Source organism: Nomascus leucogenys, chromosome 16 (genome assembly GCF_006542625.1).
Source record: "Nomascus leucogenys isolate Asia chromosome 16, Asia_NLE_v1, whole genome shotgun sequence".
NCBI lineage: Eukaryota > Metazoa > Chordata > Mammalia > Primates > Hylobatidae > Nomascus > Nomascus leucogenys.
The window spans coordinates 51,764,914-51,783,471 of NC_044396.1; the positions used below are offsets into that span (position 1 = coordinate 51,764,914).

An 18,558-nucleotide genomic window follows, 5' to 3' on the forward strand; every position below is an offset into this window, starting at 1 on the left:
AATGTGTCAGGTGTGTGTGTGTGTGTGTGTGTGTGTGCGTGCGCGCACGTGTATGTCTGTGTGTTTTAAGTGAATTCATTACAAAAAGCAAACAAGTCAAACTTAAACTCAGAGCCTAGTATAAATCAATTAGATCCTGTCTCCTTGAACAAAAATGACCAACCTATTCCTATTCACTGTATATGTGAGCAACATAGAGAAAGAAAGGAACAGAGAATGAGAACTGTTTTTGAGTTAAACTATATGCAAAGTTTTGCCTGGCACTAATTTTTTTTTCATGAACATAGAAGCCCCTGAAAATAAGCTTATGCTGTGAAATCAAATATGTATAGAGGGACAAACAGACACAAAAGTCTAAAGGTCAACACTGCAGATAAATTCTCAATAGGAAGGATTTGAACTTACCTGTGTGCCCATGTTGGTAGGTGGATACATATACTTTTTTTTTAGTTTATCATATTGAAATAGGCACTGATAATGATCTAGGTGTTATAGTCAGTTTAGCACTAGTCTTAGTTCCTTTTCATAATTTACAACTTAAATTAGAACAATAGACCAAACACAGACTGCAGTAAAACACAACCTTGACTGAACTATCTGTATGCTGCTTTTATTGCAGTTAGCACTTAGCAGGCAGTAGTGGCCTCATACTGTTACTTCAAAGAGCCGGAAAAGTAACTTCATGAAAGGGAAAACTTGAAACTATAGTACTCTTTATCATTCTGTCTGTTAAGCAGTGATGGGTATCATTAGTTCTGCTCTTTTGCATAATTACTGCAGTATTGTGAAAACCTTTTTTGCCATTCAACTGGGAACAATTATATTATTTGAGATCTTGTATAGGATTTAGTTTTAGAGAAATAAAATATAAAAAGCCCTTGTTTTCTAGCTCTGGGTATCTGCAGTAAGCTAGTGCATACAGTGCTTGTTCAAGTTTGTTTGTTTTTTTCATTAAAAGTAACATTAATTGGTGACACTAAAGGAGACATTTCATACTGAAGTCTATTCTTTTTGATGTGTTTTTGTTTAGTGTGCTTGCTAAGATAAATTTCATCTAGCACATCACTGAGTTGAGATGGTAATTCATTAATAAAATGATAAAGGTTTATGAACCATAATATGGACGTCATTGAAATTTTGAGACTTAAAAATATATTCTTATTGTTGTCTAGATTAAATTAATACAATTTTCTATTTATATAAAGCTTCCAGTGTAGATTATCTCTGTGTTAAAAGCATGCGACAGCCTCTCCCAACCACCCCACCCTACCTCATCCCACAAACTTCTAAAGCATAGAGCTAGAAATATGTTTGCAAATGTTTACAAAATGAGGCGCATAACTTTTTCAAGTTTGTAAAAATTCTCCTTTGTAATCTCAGTATGTGAAACCATTAAAATACTATAACTTTTTTAACTATATTTGTTAGATAAGATGTTAACTTTTTGGAAAATACTACTACCTTATAGCAAGGGCAGTAAAATTAAGATAAAGATCACAGTTATATATAGATGTGATTGTCACTTTGATTCTGTGGTTTTACACTTGACTTTTTATAATTTATAAGATATGAGATATAATCTCATAATTGGCAAAATATATTTTGATCAAAGAAAAAGTCTGACTGTTGCCTGTTGGAAATATTACTTCAGCACGGCTATTATATAACCATAATTACGATAGGAAGTTAGAAGAAATTTTGGATATGCGTATGTTTGGTATATAGTAAGTTTTCTTACAAAGACAAAAAGATTAAAAGACATAATTTTAATTAAAATCCTGGAATAGATGCTGAATTTCCTTTTCTTGTCAGCCATCAAAACAAAAATTGTATTTGTTTTGGTCCTTAATAGTTCTCAAAAGGTTGGTTTCCACAGGTTTTTCTTTAAAATTTTAAGCATCCATTTCTTTGCAACATTTTTATTAATGAGCTGATACTTAAATATGTTCATAAAAATGTTGATATGGCTGAACAAGAAATTTCAATCAAGCTTCCCCAAAATGCTACTGAAGAACATCTAGTTAATATAACCTGAAATTAGTTTAATGCTTTCCTTGGTATTGTCGCATTATTCAAATGTGGTTTTATTTACTACTCCTGAGACACTATGGCTCTTAACCAAACCCCAGAGTGAGCTAATGAACTTACCTATCTTAATACATTGAAAAGAGGAATTAGCTACAGTTCGTTAGCTACCAGTACAGCTTTCAGCACCTAGTGGCTAGTATCTGTACCATATACAGCTGTGAAAGGATGGGAAAATGCGCTGAAATGATCTAAGAAGTAAACTATCAACTTGACATGTTTTCCTAGCTATTGAAAACTGTCTTATATTGAAACCCGTTGATAGTGAAACTGTAGAATTCCACTGATTTAAGTACCATCTGGTTGTGCTCAAGGCTTTAAAGCTGTTATCTCTGCATAAAATTTCAGAGTCCTATGCTTTTTTCTTCACCAAACTATCCATTTTTAAGCCACAAATATTTTTCCAGCTCTCTCAGATTTTATCTAAAAGTATATTTTAACAGCATTTAAATAGTTCTTAAACAATAACAATTTATCTTGATAGATGGCATGCTGTATTTTTTCATTTTATTTTAATTAGCCATTGTGGAACTAAATTCCCTTCTGTTTTAGTCTTTTGAATATTGTTTAATTATCATTATCATGGCAGATATCTTAAAGGTTATTTTACCAATACAGTTCCATTTAACATAACCCATATGGAATCAATATCCCAGTTTCCTAAAGTGAATGCTTGGAAAATCTTACATTCATATGTTAAGAGTACACATCCTTTCCTCATTAGTTGGAAAGTACAGGGATTTTGGCACAGGTTCTGTGTGGAAGCATTGTGCAGCTTTTATATGGATTTTGTTTTTAGCCTTTGATGACACTGTTTAGAATAGGAAGTATCTAATAAGTAAAGCATTTTGTCTCAAGTGCTGCCAGTGTGTTTAATATATGCCTGGAGGTCTGAAACATTATCTTCTTCAATACAGTAATATGCATTTAATTCTCTGAAAGCAGAAGGTCGAGCTTTTGAAAGGGACGCAAAGTACATTTTCAAACAGAATAATTCAAAACATATGGAAGAGAGGACCGAAGTAATGTATAGTTGGTTTTTATGGTTTAATCATGATCATGTTAATGCACACCAGTAGCTAAAGAAAACTTTTATTGTTCGTCTTAAATAAGTAGGTAAAGAGTGGGAGAGCTGATGTAACAGCACTGCCCAGAGATACATGTTTCTGCTGCACCAACAGCAAGCAGATACTGCTATTTTTGACAAATTATGAGTCCCCTTGGACAATAATAAAGCACAAGTTACTTTCAGAGTTATTATATTGTGAACTCTTCATTTTCCACAAAGGAATAGTAAATTGATGCCCAAGTTTAGGACCCAGCACACATAATTAATTATAAAACTTTTCTTAATAGTGGACCAGATACCCTTCAATGTAGTAAATCTGCAGTGGACTGGTGACAAACCAGTGTATTTTTAAATATGTCTCAAAATCATCAGCTTGTTTACTTCAGTGCTACAGATAGTTTAGAGGCTTAAAAAATCGGAGGAAATCCTGGCTTTTAACCCAGTTTTCGGAATTTAGTTTTCTAGTACTGGGTACGTTGTTCTTTTTCTTTTCCTTCCAGTGAAAGTCAGAGTCTTTCCTCTCTAGGTCATTGGTTCAAATTCCATTCTGCTCAGTAGTGATTAGAATTAGTTACCATCTGACTTCTGTTCAGTAACCTTTGTGACCTGAGCTGATAGCTGCCATCCTGCCACTGCTGGTTATTTATATCTCAAGATCACACCACTTGACATTTGCTGGAGACTAATGTGGCAGTCTCAGCACATAATGTAGGCTGGATGCTAAATTTCTTTACCTTTCTCTACAGGTGGTTCATTGTTTTATGTTAACACCTGTGGGAACACTTAATCCACTTTAAAGAGGGAGAGAGTAGATTTTAAGTATAAATCTGTAAATCAGAAGTAAAAAATGCTCTATGCATAGAAACTATAGTTTCATTTAGTTAATTGTGGTTGACTTTCCTGATTCAGAGAATGAAAATAGCTTATAAAGCTTAAGTTCTTGATTGGAGTTTGCCATGGAACTCAACCTAAAGGATTTTTTAGTTATACTGTATTTAGATATTTAGTTTGTAATGCCTCGAAATGTGCTTGATTTCACATTTGACTACTTAAGTACTTGATTTCATCACTTTTCACATGTTATTCGAGAATTCCTAGTTGGTAATAGATTTGGAGGTTTATTTGAAATTTTCATAATAAGGATAACTAAAATTAAACTGTTATTTTGACAACAATTATCTTTATCTTACTGAATTTTTATACATGTTCATACATTTATTCAGTCAGCACACAATTATTAAGCTTTATTATGTGATAAGCACTATAGTATGTTCTAAGAATACTAACATGATGTTTCCTCTTACCCAAAGCCTGCTAGCTGTCTGACCTTGGAACTATTGATCAATCTCTATAAACCTCAATTTTCTCGCTGTAAAATGGGTATAATAGTACTCCTCAAAGAATTATATTAGCTTATGTAATGTGCTAACAGTATCTGGCAAATAATAAACATACTCAGTGGTATTTTTTATTTTTTCTTCAATTGCTCACAATCCCTGAGACAGAATATAGTGTGAAAAGTGCTATAATATTAGTTTGTTATAAAAGCATAGCAGTGGGAAAGACTGGCACCACCTGGAAGGGTTGCTGAAGTCTTCACAAAGAAGGTGAATTTTTTAACTTACCCTTTTTAGAGTGCCTACTGTGTTTGTTCAATATGTTAATTAATTGTACGCTGCAGCAACCCTATGAGTTAGGTATTAATGTCCCAATGTGAGGACACAGACAGAAGAGTTAGGATTCTTTGAAGTATGATCAGCCCACAGGGTAGAGTATGCAGATCAGGAAAGACACAATAAATGAATATGTCTGGGAAAGAACTTAAGGAGTACAGTATTGAGAATTCTCCATCTACATTTATTTATATTGTAACAATCATGTAACTCTAGTCTGCTGGGCAATTTTTTCATTTAATGTTGTATCAAAGATAAACATATCAGGCTGGGCGCGGTGGCTCACGCCTGTAATCCCAGCACTTCGGGAGGCCGAGGCGGGCAGATCACGAGGTCAGGAGATCAAGACCATCCTGGCTAACACGGTGAAACCCCGTCTCTACTAAAAATACAAAAAATTAGCCGGGCGAAGTGGCGGGCGCCTGTAGTCCCAGCCACTAGGGAGGCTGAGGCAGGAGAATGGCGTGAACCCCCGGGGGGCGGAGCCTGCAATGAGCCGAGATTGCGCCAGTGCACTCCAGCCTGGGTGAAAGAGCGAGACTCCGTCTCAAAAAAATAAATAAATAAATAAAATAAACATATCAAACATTCGTGGATTCTCTTCAGTGTGCTAGGCACTGCCCTGCTCGTTAGTGATATATAGAAGCAGAATTGTATACTCCATTCCCTCTAACAGTTCTTCACCTGGTAAAAGAGACAAACACATAACAGCTGCTCATTATTGGGTATTTACTGTAAGGCAGGCACTGTGCTGTGCTGTTCATTCAGTCATTGTAGTAACTCTCTGAGGTAGGAGTTATTATCCTTATTTTACAAATGATATTATATAGCCTTAGATTTGTAATTTGTTCAGAGTCATACAATTAGAGAGTGTTGGACTTGATCCCACATCTGTGTGACTCCTAAGCCTATGTTGTCTTAACGCTGTCTGATACTGTCACCACAAAACATTTTAGTAAAATATGTCATATAATAGAAGTATAAGTGAACTACTAAGATCACCAAGAAGGAAAAGAGTGAGAGAACAGTTCTTGGACAAATGTCATTTATCTTGATGGATAACTAAATGTTCATCAGCTACAGCAAGCTCAGAGGGGCACTCCAAGAAAGGAAAGAGCACAGTATAGACTGCATAGTTTGAAAGAATATGGTGTCTTCAAAGGACATAAACAAGTCCTTTTTGTTTCAAATAGCTAATGCTGGATTTCTCTAACAATGTGATTTTCTCAACAACTATAAAAACCAATTAACAAGAAATATTCTTAAAAGAATTTTAATGAGGATTACCTCGCTTTCTTGAATTATTTATTCTTATATATATATAAGTTGTTTTATATATATGTTATTGCATATATATTATTTCTTATACATAAAAATATGTATGTATTTTTTTACCAATCAAATTAAGGAATTTTTAAAATAATAAGCAGCTTTGAGAGGCTGAGGCAGGAGGATTGCTTGAGGCCAGGAGTTTGAGACCAGGTTGGGCTACACTATGAGACCTCGTTTCTACAAAAAATGTAAAAATAAGCCAGCCATGGTGATGCATGCCTGTAATCCTAGCTCCTCAGAAGGCTGAAATGGGAGGCTTCCTTGAGCCACCACTGAGGGGTTGTAGGCTGCAGTGAGCTACGATCACACCACTGCACTCCAACCTGGGCAACAGAACAAGAATCTCTCTTTAAAAATAGTAATAATAATAATAATAATAAGAAGAAGAAGAAGAAGAAGAAGAGGAAGAAGAAGAAGAAGAAGAAAGAAGAAAGAAGAAGAAGCAATACCCAGTTACCCAGTACTTTGGGAGACATTTTTTATTGCTGATAGTAATGTAACTTAGTGCAGCCTTTTTGGATAGATGTTTGACAATATTCAGTAACTTTAAACCTTTTTGTACCATTTGCCTAATAATTCCACTTTAAAAAAATTTTTTTTTGTTTTTGTTTTTGAGATAGGGTCTCACTCTGTCACCCAGGCTGGAGTGCAGTGGCATGATCTCGGTTCACTGCAAACACCACCTCCCAGGCTCAAGCCATCAGCTTCCTAAGTAGCTGGGACCACAGGTGCACACCACCAAGCCTGGCTAATTCTTCATATTTTTTGTAGAGATAAGGTTTTGTCATGTTGCCCAGGCTAGTCTCAAACCCCTGGACTCAAGCAGTCTTCCCACCTCAGCCTCCCAAAGTGCTGGGATTACAAGTGTGAATCACTGCACCTGGCCTGATAATTTCACTTCTAGGAGCCTGTCTGTCCTGAGAAAATATTACTAGGTGTTTGTCAGCACTAATCGAAAACTTGAATATCCAGCTATATGGGAATGGTAGAACAAATTGTTCCTAACACTAAATGAAATATTATGCAGCTTTTTAAAATTATATTTATGAAGAGTACATTAGCATGTCAAAATTTGAGTTATCAATTTGTCCCTATGGTATCATTATAACCATAAAGGGATACAGGTGAAGCGAACCTGTGCCTAGGTAGGAAACAAAGACTGAAAGGAAGAGCCATGAAATATTACTATTGGTTATGTTTGGTGATAATATGGGGTGGGGTAGTTTTTTTTATTCTTGCGGATTTTTTATGGTTACCTTAATAATTCTGTTGAAAAAGCAAGTAAAATATCTAGGTGCAGAATAGCAAGTTGCAGACTGATGGTTAGGCAGTCTAAGAAAGAGGAACTGATGGTCTTGGAGCCAAATGATTATAGCTCTTGCTGCCACCAGGTTGCTCTTTGTTCTATACATAGGGAGTCATTGGTGGAAAATTTTGAGAACTAGTAGCCTTTATTGCATAAAGGAAAAATCTACCCTCAAGGGTTTTAATTACTTAATAACTGACTTGATTTTACTTTATCACTTATATTTGTCCTTGTTTTAAGTCCTATTGTAGTAGGAGAAAATAAACATCTTTTGAAATGGCATGCATTTATTTTAGTGTACCTTTTTTTGTCCTTCATAATTTAGGACTACTGATTTTTCCCTTTCTTACTGTCCAAAAACCTATAAATCAGTTTTATAAGAAAGGTAAGGAATATAGCATAAACTACTTCCACATAAAATGTAATTTCAACCACCAGTAATCATGATTTTAGAGACAGTTTATTGTATTGCTTGGGAAATCACTATAAAAATATGTATTAAAATAATTAAAGAGACATTTTAAAAGATATATGCTATTCTGTATTAATCCAAAGAAAGAAGATCTGACATTCAAAAATGTATTTTAATGATGGAAATGAACATTAGATGCTTTTTCTCAAGTATTTCCTTGGCATTTTTAGGTGATTTTGGGGGTCTAGTGTAGGAAATGGGCACCTATTCTATTTTTCTGATTACTGTTTTAAGTTATACTAGACTCGTTTTTAAAATTTTCTCTTTGACAACATGTTTATATAACATTGTTTATATGACACTTGGCATGTAACTAGTTTGAAATATTTTATTACTTTTTTCTTACAGATCTCTAAACAAGAACAGAAAAAAGTGGATATATTTGATGGAGGCATGGCTGAAACCTCATCTCGGTACAGTGGTGCTCAGGATAGTGGAATTGGCAGTGACAGTGTTAAAATCAGAATAGTGCAAATAGAGCAGCACAGTGGTGCCAGTCAGCATCGCATTGCCCGTCCCTCACGCCAGTCATCAATTGTAAAAAATCTAAATTTTATTCCCTTTGACATATTTATTACTGCAAGTAGAATCTCACTAATGACATATTCCTGTATGGCCTTATCCAAATCGAAATCACAAGAACAGAAGGATAATGAAAAAACAGACAAGAGTTCATTAAATCTCCCAGAAGTTGATTCAGATGTTGCTAAGCCCAACCAGGCATGTATTTCCACGGTGACAGCAGAAGATCTCTTAAGGAGCAGCATTTCTTTTCCTTCAGGGAAAAAAATAGGGGTCCTCTCTCTTGAAAGTCTTCATGCATCCACAAGGTCATCTGCTAGACAAGCACTTGGTATAACAATTGTTCGGCAGCCTGGTCGAAGAGGAACTGGTGACTTACAGCTAGAACCTTTTCTGTACTTTATTGTGTCCCAGCCTTCCTTGCTTCTGAGTTGTCACCACAGAAAGCAGCGAGTGGAAGTATCCATTTTTGATGCTGTGCTTAAAGGGGTGGCCTCTGATTACAAATGTACAGGTAAGAACCTTCAAACTTACTGGAGTGCTAATAATTACTATCTAATAAGTTGTATTCCCATAGTTTCCAGGTTGATTAAACAGAAACAGCTGGCAGACAAAAGTCTTTTCTCTACAGAATATGTAAAGTTCATGTTCCACAGCTGAATCCTGTTTAAGTAAATGTTTGAAATGTATTGAGGTTTAGCCTTAGTATTCTTACTATGCCTCTGAATATTCATTTTTTTTCCAGGAACTGAATGAATCGGGAACTCTTTCTTGACTATAGAGATGCTTAACAATTTCCAGTGTTTGGAAAGCATAGCTCATTTTCATATTAATGGCCTATAGGTATGCTTTCCATGTTAATGCTTCTATTCAGATTAAAAAAGAAAAGCCTTAGAAGATGAAGTTTGTTTTTGGTATTCTTTTGATATAATCATCTTGATGCAATAGCATCATATTAAATGTAATTGAGAAGGTTTATTAATAAAGATTAAAGATTTTTGTACATCTACAGAAAATATATTGATGTTGGCTAATTCGCTCTTGCTGCCCAACCCATCCCTTCCTTATTCTAATTATAATAATTATATGAAACTTCCAAAGCTTTTTGCCTGTTGAGACTAGGAAAGTGAGCAGGGTTCAGATTTAAGACATACAAGCTATTAAGTAACAAGGGCAAGGTGACAGTATACCTTTCCCCTGAGTTAATGTAGCTTTGGAGATTTGGCCAAAAAAAACTGGAGAGGGCAGCTGGGTCACCTAAGATTCAGTATTCAAAGAGGGCTCTAGCAAGCTCAGGTATAGTTCAGGCATTTTATTGCTTTCAGCTGGTCCCATCCAGTAGGTGGAAGCCAGCAGTGAGGCATTTAGACAACGTGTCTAATCTGGAATTCAGGTTTGTTCATTCTTGCCATTAAGAAGGACCATTTTGCACAGCAGGATACTGGAAGGTAGATGGCAGGTGTGGGAGTCAGGATTCAGCCTGAGGAAATAGGATCAAAGGAGCTCTAGGCCAGGGTTTAGTGCAAGTCCCCTGATTTAAGAAAGGGGTAACTAGCCAGTTGCTGAGGAGTAACCTAGGGTTACCCCCAGGCTGCTTGCTGGCCCTCTCTCCTGTGCAGCTCATAATGGGTCAAAAGAGCTGATTGTTAGACTCAGGAACTTTGCAAGACAGTTGTTAAACCACTAGTAGCTTAAATTGGCCATGGTGAAAGTATTTATGCCGCAGATGCTTGCAAACTCAATCATATCAGCTCTCCTCCTCCAAGAGCCATTTGTTAAACCCCTTACCAGCAACAACTGCCTCTCTTTCTCAAACATGTTCTCATTTACTGGGTGCCTGTGATATAACAGGTACTTCAGGGGCAATGAAAATGTGGGAGATGCTGGTATAGTGCAACATGTTATGTGATTCAAGAACTCATGCCTATATACCTGATACCTGCTTGCAAGTCTGCTTGGTGTTAGCCAAAACTTAAATGCAGGATTAGGAGATGAATTCTTAATTCTCAGCCCTTCATTAAGTTCACTCAGCTACAGTCGCTCTATAGGTGGGTGGCCCGTACTAAAAATCACTGGGAGAGGCAGAGGAAAGTAGGAGAGGGAAAGGGGCTGAGAGGAACAGCTATGACCTCTTCTTAAATTTGTAGATATGCAGAGATCACAGAAGCCTCATTTTGCTTACTTCAAGCCCAACCTAAGGATATTCTGTATATAACCTCAACCTTTGAAACTGTTAAACTGAAGCAAGCCAGGGTCCACAGTAATAGAAAAGAACTGCCAATGATGGACTTGTTTCCACTTTCCAAAATTGTAAGAGCAGATTGGCTTCAGTCTGTTTTATTGATATACTCCCAAATCATGTGTTTATACATTTTCATCTAGGTCTGTATTCAGCAAAGTTATAAGAGCTCATACCAAAGATAGGCATTTGAATTATAATCAATTCCTAGGTTAAAATAATAGAGCACTTGTTTAAAGGGGGGAAAAAACCTTGTATGTAAACTGACGTGGAACCCAATTTTGGTACATGAAGCTAGAGTGGTGGTCATGGGCCAGATTTAATATAGGGGTGGGGGGTAAATGTAGGAGGAAAAAGGCTCACATACCTTCTAAGGAGCATTTTCTGCATAATATTCTCATGGATGCCTTTCCCTACACAGAATGCATTTACTTGAACATTTGTATTATCTCAGTAGTATGACTCTTGGTTAGTAATAAGCAAAAGTTATCAATATGAATGATATTTCTTAAAAATGAACTTAGTGATCTAGGGAAATTTTTTTCAGAAGACCCAAAAGGAGGCAAGTAATTAAAATGCAATGGCTAAAAATAAAATTCAACTAGCATTTATTGAGTGATCACTCTGTGCCAGGCACTGTACTAACTGCTTTAACGCATTATCTCATTTCATGCTAATGACAACTCTATGGGAAATGTTCTGTCTTAGAGATTAGGAAACTAAGGCTTAGAGAAGTTAAGTAACTTCCCCAAGGTCACAGACCTAGCAATAAACAGAGCTACAATTCAAAGCTAAGAAGTGTTGGACTCCTGAGTCTAGACTCTCAACCTCTATGGGTCCCCTGAAAAGAAGGATCTGAATTGGAGGTTCTCTCAGTCAGCCTCTATTGTCCCACTTCAGACCATGCAAATGATTCCTAAGTTTTAACTGGTGAATTTGTATGTTAACTGTGTCTATGATGTGATTACACAGTACTCAGGTATGGAAAACCTGGGTTCAAATTCTGTCACTTATATGTATACCTATATCATTATGGAAATGAAAAGAGATAATTCATGAATAATTCTAAAGTACTTAGCATTGAGCCGGCAGGCCTAGGCCCTCATAAATGTGTGCTGGTACTATTTTAGCTGTCAATATCATATAGTGAAAAGAATACTTAACTAGAAGGCAGAAAACCTGGAATTTTTATTCATGGCCCTGCGATCAATTAGTAAAGTGATCTTAGGCAGTTTACTTCTTTGACTTTCTGTTTTCTTATCTGTAAAATGTGATGATTATAATAGATATCAACAAAGTCCATTCCAGTTCTGAAGTTTCATCATTCTGTAACTTGGAATTCTGTAATTCGGCTTTGGCTTCATGGAATTGACATCTGTAAGGCTCTACAGTATCAGGTAGAAATTTATTTTGATTTGTTTTGAAGATGCAGATTTCCTTTGATATTCTAGTGGAGCACTAGTTTATTCAGAGTTTTAAATATATAAGTTTTATTAAATTTTAATGAAATTATTTTTCAAAAAATGATCTGGAAATGTGTTTTATATTTGTCCACTTGAATGAATTGTCTAAGTCCCATTACCAATTTGGTTATCCAGAAACACTTTATGTAGTACTTTCTTTCCTAAAAAAAGCACTGTTCCATAACCAGTGTTTTCTGGAAGCCCTGAGATAGTAACCATATGGATAAGAAAAAAGAGAAAAATATAAATGGCTATAATGCTAACATTCATGGGGAGGGAAGCAGAGGGAGCAGTAAGTTGGGGGTGGCTAGCTCCATTTCTACATTCTAATGTGAAGGAGTCATTGCAGTGTCTTTAAATTGGAGGGACTAAAAGAGGTATTACCATGAAGCTAATGTTCTAAGAAAGGTCCAGGAAAAGCTAAAGGCATCATAAGTTAAAAGTGAAAGAAGTAACATGTCATGTGTTTCCACAGAGTTCATACTTTTTCTCTGGATATTAAAATTCTTTTTGGGTGGGCACAGTGTCTCACATTTGTAATCTCAGCACTTTGGGAGGCCAAAGTGGGTGGATCACTTGAGCTAAGGAGTCCAAGACTAGCCTAGACAACATAGTGAGACCCCATCTCTACAAAATTACAAAAAATTGTAATTGCCACCAGTTGCAGTGGCATGCACCTGTAGTCTGAGCTATCGGGGAGGCTGAGAGGTGGGAGGATCACCTGAGCCTGGGAAGTTGAGGCTGCAGTAAGCCGTGATTGCACCACTGTACTGCAGCCTGGATGACAGAGTGAGACCCTGTCTCAAACACAAAATAATTTCTTCTTTTCTATAAGGTAACTCAAGTGGCAGCCAGCCAATAGCAATTTTTGCATATATGTATGATTGTATGATTTAGTTTGGATGTTTATCCCCTCCAAATCTCATCTTGAAATGTGACTCTCAGTGTTGGAGGTAAGGCCTACTGGGAAGTGTTTGGATTATAGGGGCAGATTCCTCATGAATGATTTAGTACCATCCTTTTAGTGATAAGTGAGTTCTTGCTCTGAGTTCATGAAAGATCTGGTTGTTTAAAGAATGTGGCGCCTCCCCCTACCTTGCTCCCTCTCTCCCCATGTGACACGCTGGCTTTCGCCTTTGCTTTCTGCTGTGATCATAGCTTCCTGAGGCCTCACCAGAAGGCAAGCAGATATTAGTGCCTGCTTGTACAGCCTGCAGAGCCATAATCCAAATATATCTTTTTTCTTTGTAAATTACTGTCTCAGGTATTCCTTTATATAATGCAAAAATAGCCTAATATAATGCGCATCTCAATAATTGCCCCATTGTCACATTTCAAAAATACCTGTGAGGTTGTTATAGAGATATTAGTTTTCTGGGTTGTTTTGTTTTGAGAGGACAATAACATTTGATTATTAAAAAAAAATCCTGGCACAATCCTGGCTTGTCGTTGTTTATTGTTTTCTATACAAGTCATAAACCATTATTATATGTGCTCATGTTCCTTTATATATAAATCATATGAAAAAAAGGATTTTGTTGTACTCTTTAAAAAGGTTTCATGGCTGGGCGTGGTTGGCTTACTTCTGTAATTCCAGCATATTGGGAGGCCGAGATGGGCGGATCATCTGAGGTCAGGAGTTCGAGACCAGCCTGGCCAACATAGTTAAACCCCGTCTCTACAAAAATACAAAAATTAGCTGGGCATGATGGTGGGTGCCTGTAATCCCAGGTACTCAGGAGGCTGAGGCAGAAAAATCACTTAAAAAGGAAGAATCACTTGAACCTGGAAGGCAGAGGTTGCAGTGAGCCGAGATCACACCATTGCACTCCAGCCTGGGCGAGAGACAAGACTGTCAAAAAAAAAAAAAAAAAAAAAAGGTTTAATAATTCTCAAAAAAGGGAAAATCATAGTTCTTATATAAATATAAAAAGAATATATGCCAAAGGTTTTATTTAACTAATTAATAATTTATTTACCTCATTAATTTGTAAGAATATCACAAAAAAATTCAGGCACAGGGGACCTACACAGATAACACTGGTCATCTCAAGAGATTTTTATTCTAAAATTCATAAGGGTCTTAAAAATTGTCACTCGATTATGGGCATTATTCATTATTAAAGCATGGCTCTGGGTGATTCTAGAAAGATGGAAATAGTTTTGACATTAAATTATGAAGATTTGGTTTAATTTGACATATTCAGGCAACTATAATGAAGAGCCCGAAAGTGAATATTGAAAATCCTTTGAGTGTTGTAGGAATACAGTGTAATATACCAAGGTGACTACTTTAATCAGTCTGGCTTTTAAAATTACATCTTCCCTCCTGTCTTATACAATCAGCTTGACTTATTACTTCAGAAGAACCTCTTATTCCTATTGTGCTTTCATTTATACAGCAGACATATTTTGGGAATATTCATTCATTTGCTGAATTTGAGCACCTGCTGTTTATAAGACATGTGCAAGACTCTGAGAAACCAGTAATAAGACTCAGTTTCTGCCTTCAGGCACCTTGCTTCATGTGATGAGCATACTTATTATGATTAATTATGAAAGTTTAGCAGAATAAAGATCTTCATGCCATGGATGGTTGTGAAACACTTATATTAGTTAAATAAAGCCTATGACCTTTATTTAACTTCCAGAGAAGCAATTTAGAAAAGCTAGTATCAGTTGTATGTGATGGCTTAAGAAAAACTGTTTAGATACATCTTTAAAGTTATTGATTTTTTATTAGTTGTATATTCAGCTCTAGCTGCGATTCGGAATATTTTTAAATATTTTAATTTATGAATTTGCCTTTTGGCTATATTTCTTTGCAATATATTTTAGTGGTTGCTCTGGGGTTTCCAGTATGCATGTCTAATCATTCACACTCTATTTAGAGGTAATATTTCATCACTTAAAGGAAGGTGGGAGAGCTTTACAACTGCATAAGTTCCTTTACTGTCTTCCATTTATGTTATAATTGTCATAAATATTACATCTATATATTCAAAACCCTACTAGATAAGATTTTGATCTTTGTATCAATAATCTTCCATATTTTAAAGAACTGAAGAGGGGGAAAGTGGTCTTTTATATTCCCAGCCATTTACCATGTCCAGTGCTATTCCTTTATCCCCAGAGCTCCAGGTTTCCCTCTGGTACATTTTTCTTCAGCATTAGGAACCTCCTTTTGCATTTCTTTTTTTTTTTGTTTGTTTTGTGTTCTGTTTTTTTTTTATTATTATACTTTAGGTTTTAGGGTACATGTGCACAATGTGCAGGTTTGTTACATATGTATCCATGTGCCATGTTGATTTCCTGCACCCATTAACTCGTCATTTAGCATTAGGTATATCTCCTAATGCTGTCCCTCCCCCCTCCCCCAACCCCACAACAGTCCCCGGAATGTGATGTTCCCCTTCCTGTGTCCATGTGTTCTCATTGTTCAATTCCCACCTATGAGTGAGAACATGTGGTGTTTGGTTTTTTGTCCTTGCGATAGTTTACTGAGAATGATGTTTTCCAGTTTCATCCATGTCCCTACAAAGGACATGAACTCATCATTTTTTATGGCTGCATAGTATTCCATGGTGTATATGTGCCACATTTTCTTAATCCAGTCTATCGTTGTTGGACATTTGGGTTGGTTCCAAGTCTTTGCTATTGTGAATAGTGCCACAATAAACATACGTGTGCATGTGTCTTTATAGCAGCATGATTTATAGTCCTTTGGGTATATATCCAGTAATGGGATGCCTGGGTCAAATGGTATTTCTAGTTCTAGATCCCTGAGGAATCGCCACACTGACTTCCACAATGGTTGAACTAGTTTACAGTCCCACCAACAGTGTAAAAGTGTTCCTATTTCTCCACATCCTCTCCAGCACCTGTTGTTTCCTGATTTTTTAATGATGGCCATTCTAACTGGTGTGAGATGGTATCTCACTGTGGTTTTGATTTGCATTTCTCTGATGGCCAGTGATGATGAGCATTTCTTCATGTATTTTTTGGCTGCATAAATGTCTTCTTTTGAGAAGTGTCTGTTCATGTCCTTTGCCCACTTTTTGATGGGGTTGTTTGTTTTTTTCTTGTAAATTTGTTTGAGTTCATTGTAGATTCTCGGTATTAGCCCTTTGTCAGATGAATAGGTTGCAAAAATTTTCTCCCATTCTGTAGGTTGCCTGTTCACTCTGATGGTAGTTTCTTTTGCTGTGCAGAAGCTCTTTAGTTTAATTAGATCCCATTTGTCAATTTTGGCTTTTGTTGCCATTGCTTTTGGTGTTTTAGACATGAAGTCCTTGCCCACGCCTATGTCCTGAATGGTATTGCCTAGGTTTTCTTGTAGGATTTTAATGGTTTTAGGTCTAACATTTAAGTCTTTAATCCAGAGCAATCAGGCAGGAGAAGGAAATAAAGGGTATTCAATTAGGAAAAGAGGAAGTCAAATTGTCCCTGTTTGCACATGACATGATTGTATACCTAGAAAACCCCATTGTCTCAGCCCAAAATCTCCTTAAGCTGATTAGCAACTTCAGCAAAGTCTCAGGATACAAAATCAATGTACAAAAATCACAAGCATTCTTGTACACCAATCACAGACAAACAGAGAGCCAAATCATGAGTGAACTCCCATTCACAATTGCTTCAAAGAGAATAAAATACCTAGGAATCCAACTTACAAGGGATGTGAAGGACCTCTTCAAGGAGAACTACAAACCACTGCTCAATGAAATAAAAGAGGATACAAACAAATGGAAGAACATTCCATGCTCATGGGTTGGAAGAATCAATATCATGAAAATGGCCGTACTGCCCAAGATAATTTATAGATTCAATGCCATCCCCATCAAGCTACCAATGACTTTCTTCACAGAATTGGAAAAAACTACTTTCAAGTTCATATGGAACCAAAAAAGAGCCCGCATCACCAAGTCAATCCTAAGCTAAAAGAACAAAGCTGGAGGCATCACGCTACCTGACTTCAAACTATACTACAAGTCTACAGTAGCCAAAACAGCATGGTACTGGTACCACAACAGAGACATAGATCAGTGGAACAGAACAGAACCCTCAGAAATGATGCCGCATATCTACAACTATCTGATCTTTGACAAACCTGACAAAAACAAGAAATGGGGAAAGGATTCCCTATTTAATAAATGGTGCTGGGAAAACTGGCTAGCCATATGTGGAAAGCTGAAATTGGATCCCTTCCTTACACCTTATGCAAAAATTAATTCAAGATGGATTGCATTTCTTTTAGAGCAGAGCTGCTAGCAATAAATACTGTTTTCCTTCATGTGCGAGTACCTTTTTTTTTTCTTTCATTCCTAAAAGGTATTTTTGCTGGATGTAAAATTCTGGGTTGACATGTCTTCTAACACTTTAGAGATAGTATTTCATGTTCTTCTGTCCCCTGTGGTTTCTGATGAGGAATCCATGTTCATTCCAATTACTGTTTCCATATTTGTAATGTGTTGTTTTTCTCTAGCTGTTTTCAAGACACCTGCTTATCTTTAGTTTTCTATAGGTTGATTATTGTGTGTCTGGACTTGGTTTCTTTGATTCTATCCTGTGTGGGTTTCTCTGATCTTCTTAAGTGTAAATTTATGGGTATATTGTTTTGGTTTTGTTTACCAAATTTGAGAACGTTTGGCCCTTATTTCTTCAAATAGTCTTTCTGCACCAATCTCTTTCTCTTCTCCTTTTGGAATTCAAGTGTTAAGGTTTTTAATATTGTCCTACAAATCTCTTAAGACTCTCATTTTTTCCCCACTCTTCAGATTGGATAATTTCTGTTAAATTTTTCACTTCTAAAATTTCCATTTGGTTCTTTTTTGTAGTTTCTATTTATCTGTTAAGAACTTATATTTCAATTCATTTCAGGTGTGTTTACCTTTACCTCATGAAATACAGTTGTAACAGCTGCTTGAAGTCTTAAATGCCTGTGTCACTGCCACCACTGTAACACTCCCCTCTATACACACACACACACACACACACACACACAGACAGACACACACACACACATTGGATATTGGGTCCACCCTCAGGGCAAAGCCAGGAGAGAGAGAGAAAAAAAAAAAAAAAAGAAAAAGAAACAAGATTTCTCCTACACTCTTGAAACCACAGGGGCCTTAATTTCCAGACAATATTCCTGTTGGAGCTTTGGATATGTCCTTACCTCCACTGTGCACAACAATATAGGGCTCACTCTCGAGTCAAACTTATAAAAGAAGACACCAAACAACATGAACTGGGAAATTCATCACCACGTAGGTTATAGCCACAGGTTGGACTTTCCTCTCCAATCTGCATTGGTCTGATTTACTTTTCAGAATTCTCAGGTATTTATTTGCTTTTTGTGTCCTTTACAAGGTTTTTAATTGTAAGCAGCATGAGA

General features: G+C 36.4%; 1 protein-coding gene across 1 annotated transcript in view; it reads left to right on the top strand.

Annotated features, from left to right (window-relative positions):
• VPS13B (vacuolar protein sorting 13 homolog B) overlaps positions 1 to 18,558 on the top strand; it is an 891,476-nt gene that overhangs the window by 645,156 nt on the left and 227,762 nt on the right. Inside the window, exon 34 of the mRNA XM_030795363.1 lies at positions 8,286 to 8,973. Within this exon, the coding sequence (XP_030651223.1) occupies positions 8,286 to 8,973 (688 nt within the window). The remainder of the gene's footprint in view (positions 1 to 8,285; positions 8,974 to 18,558) is intronic.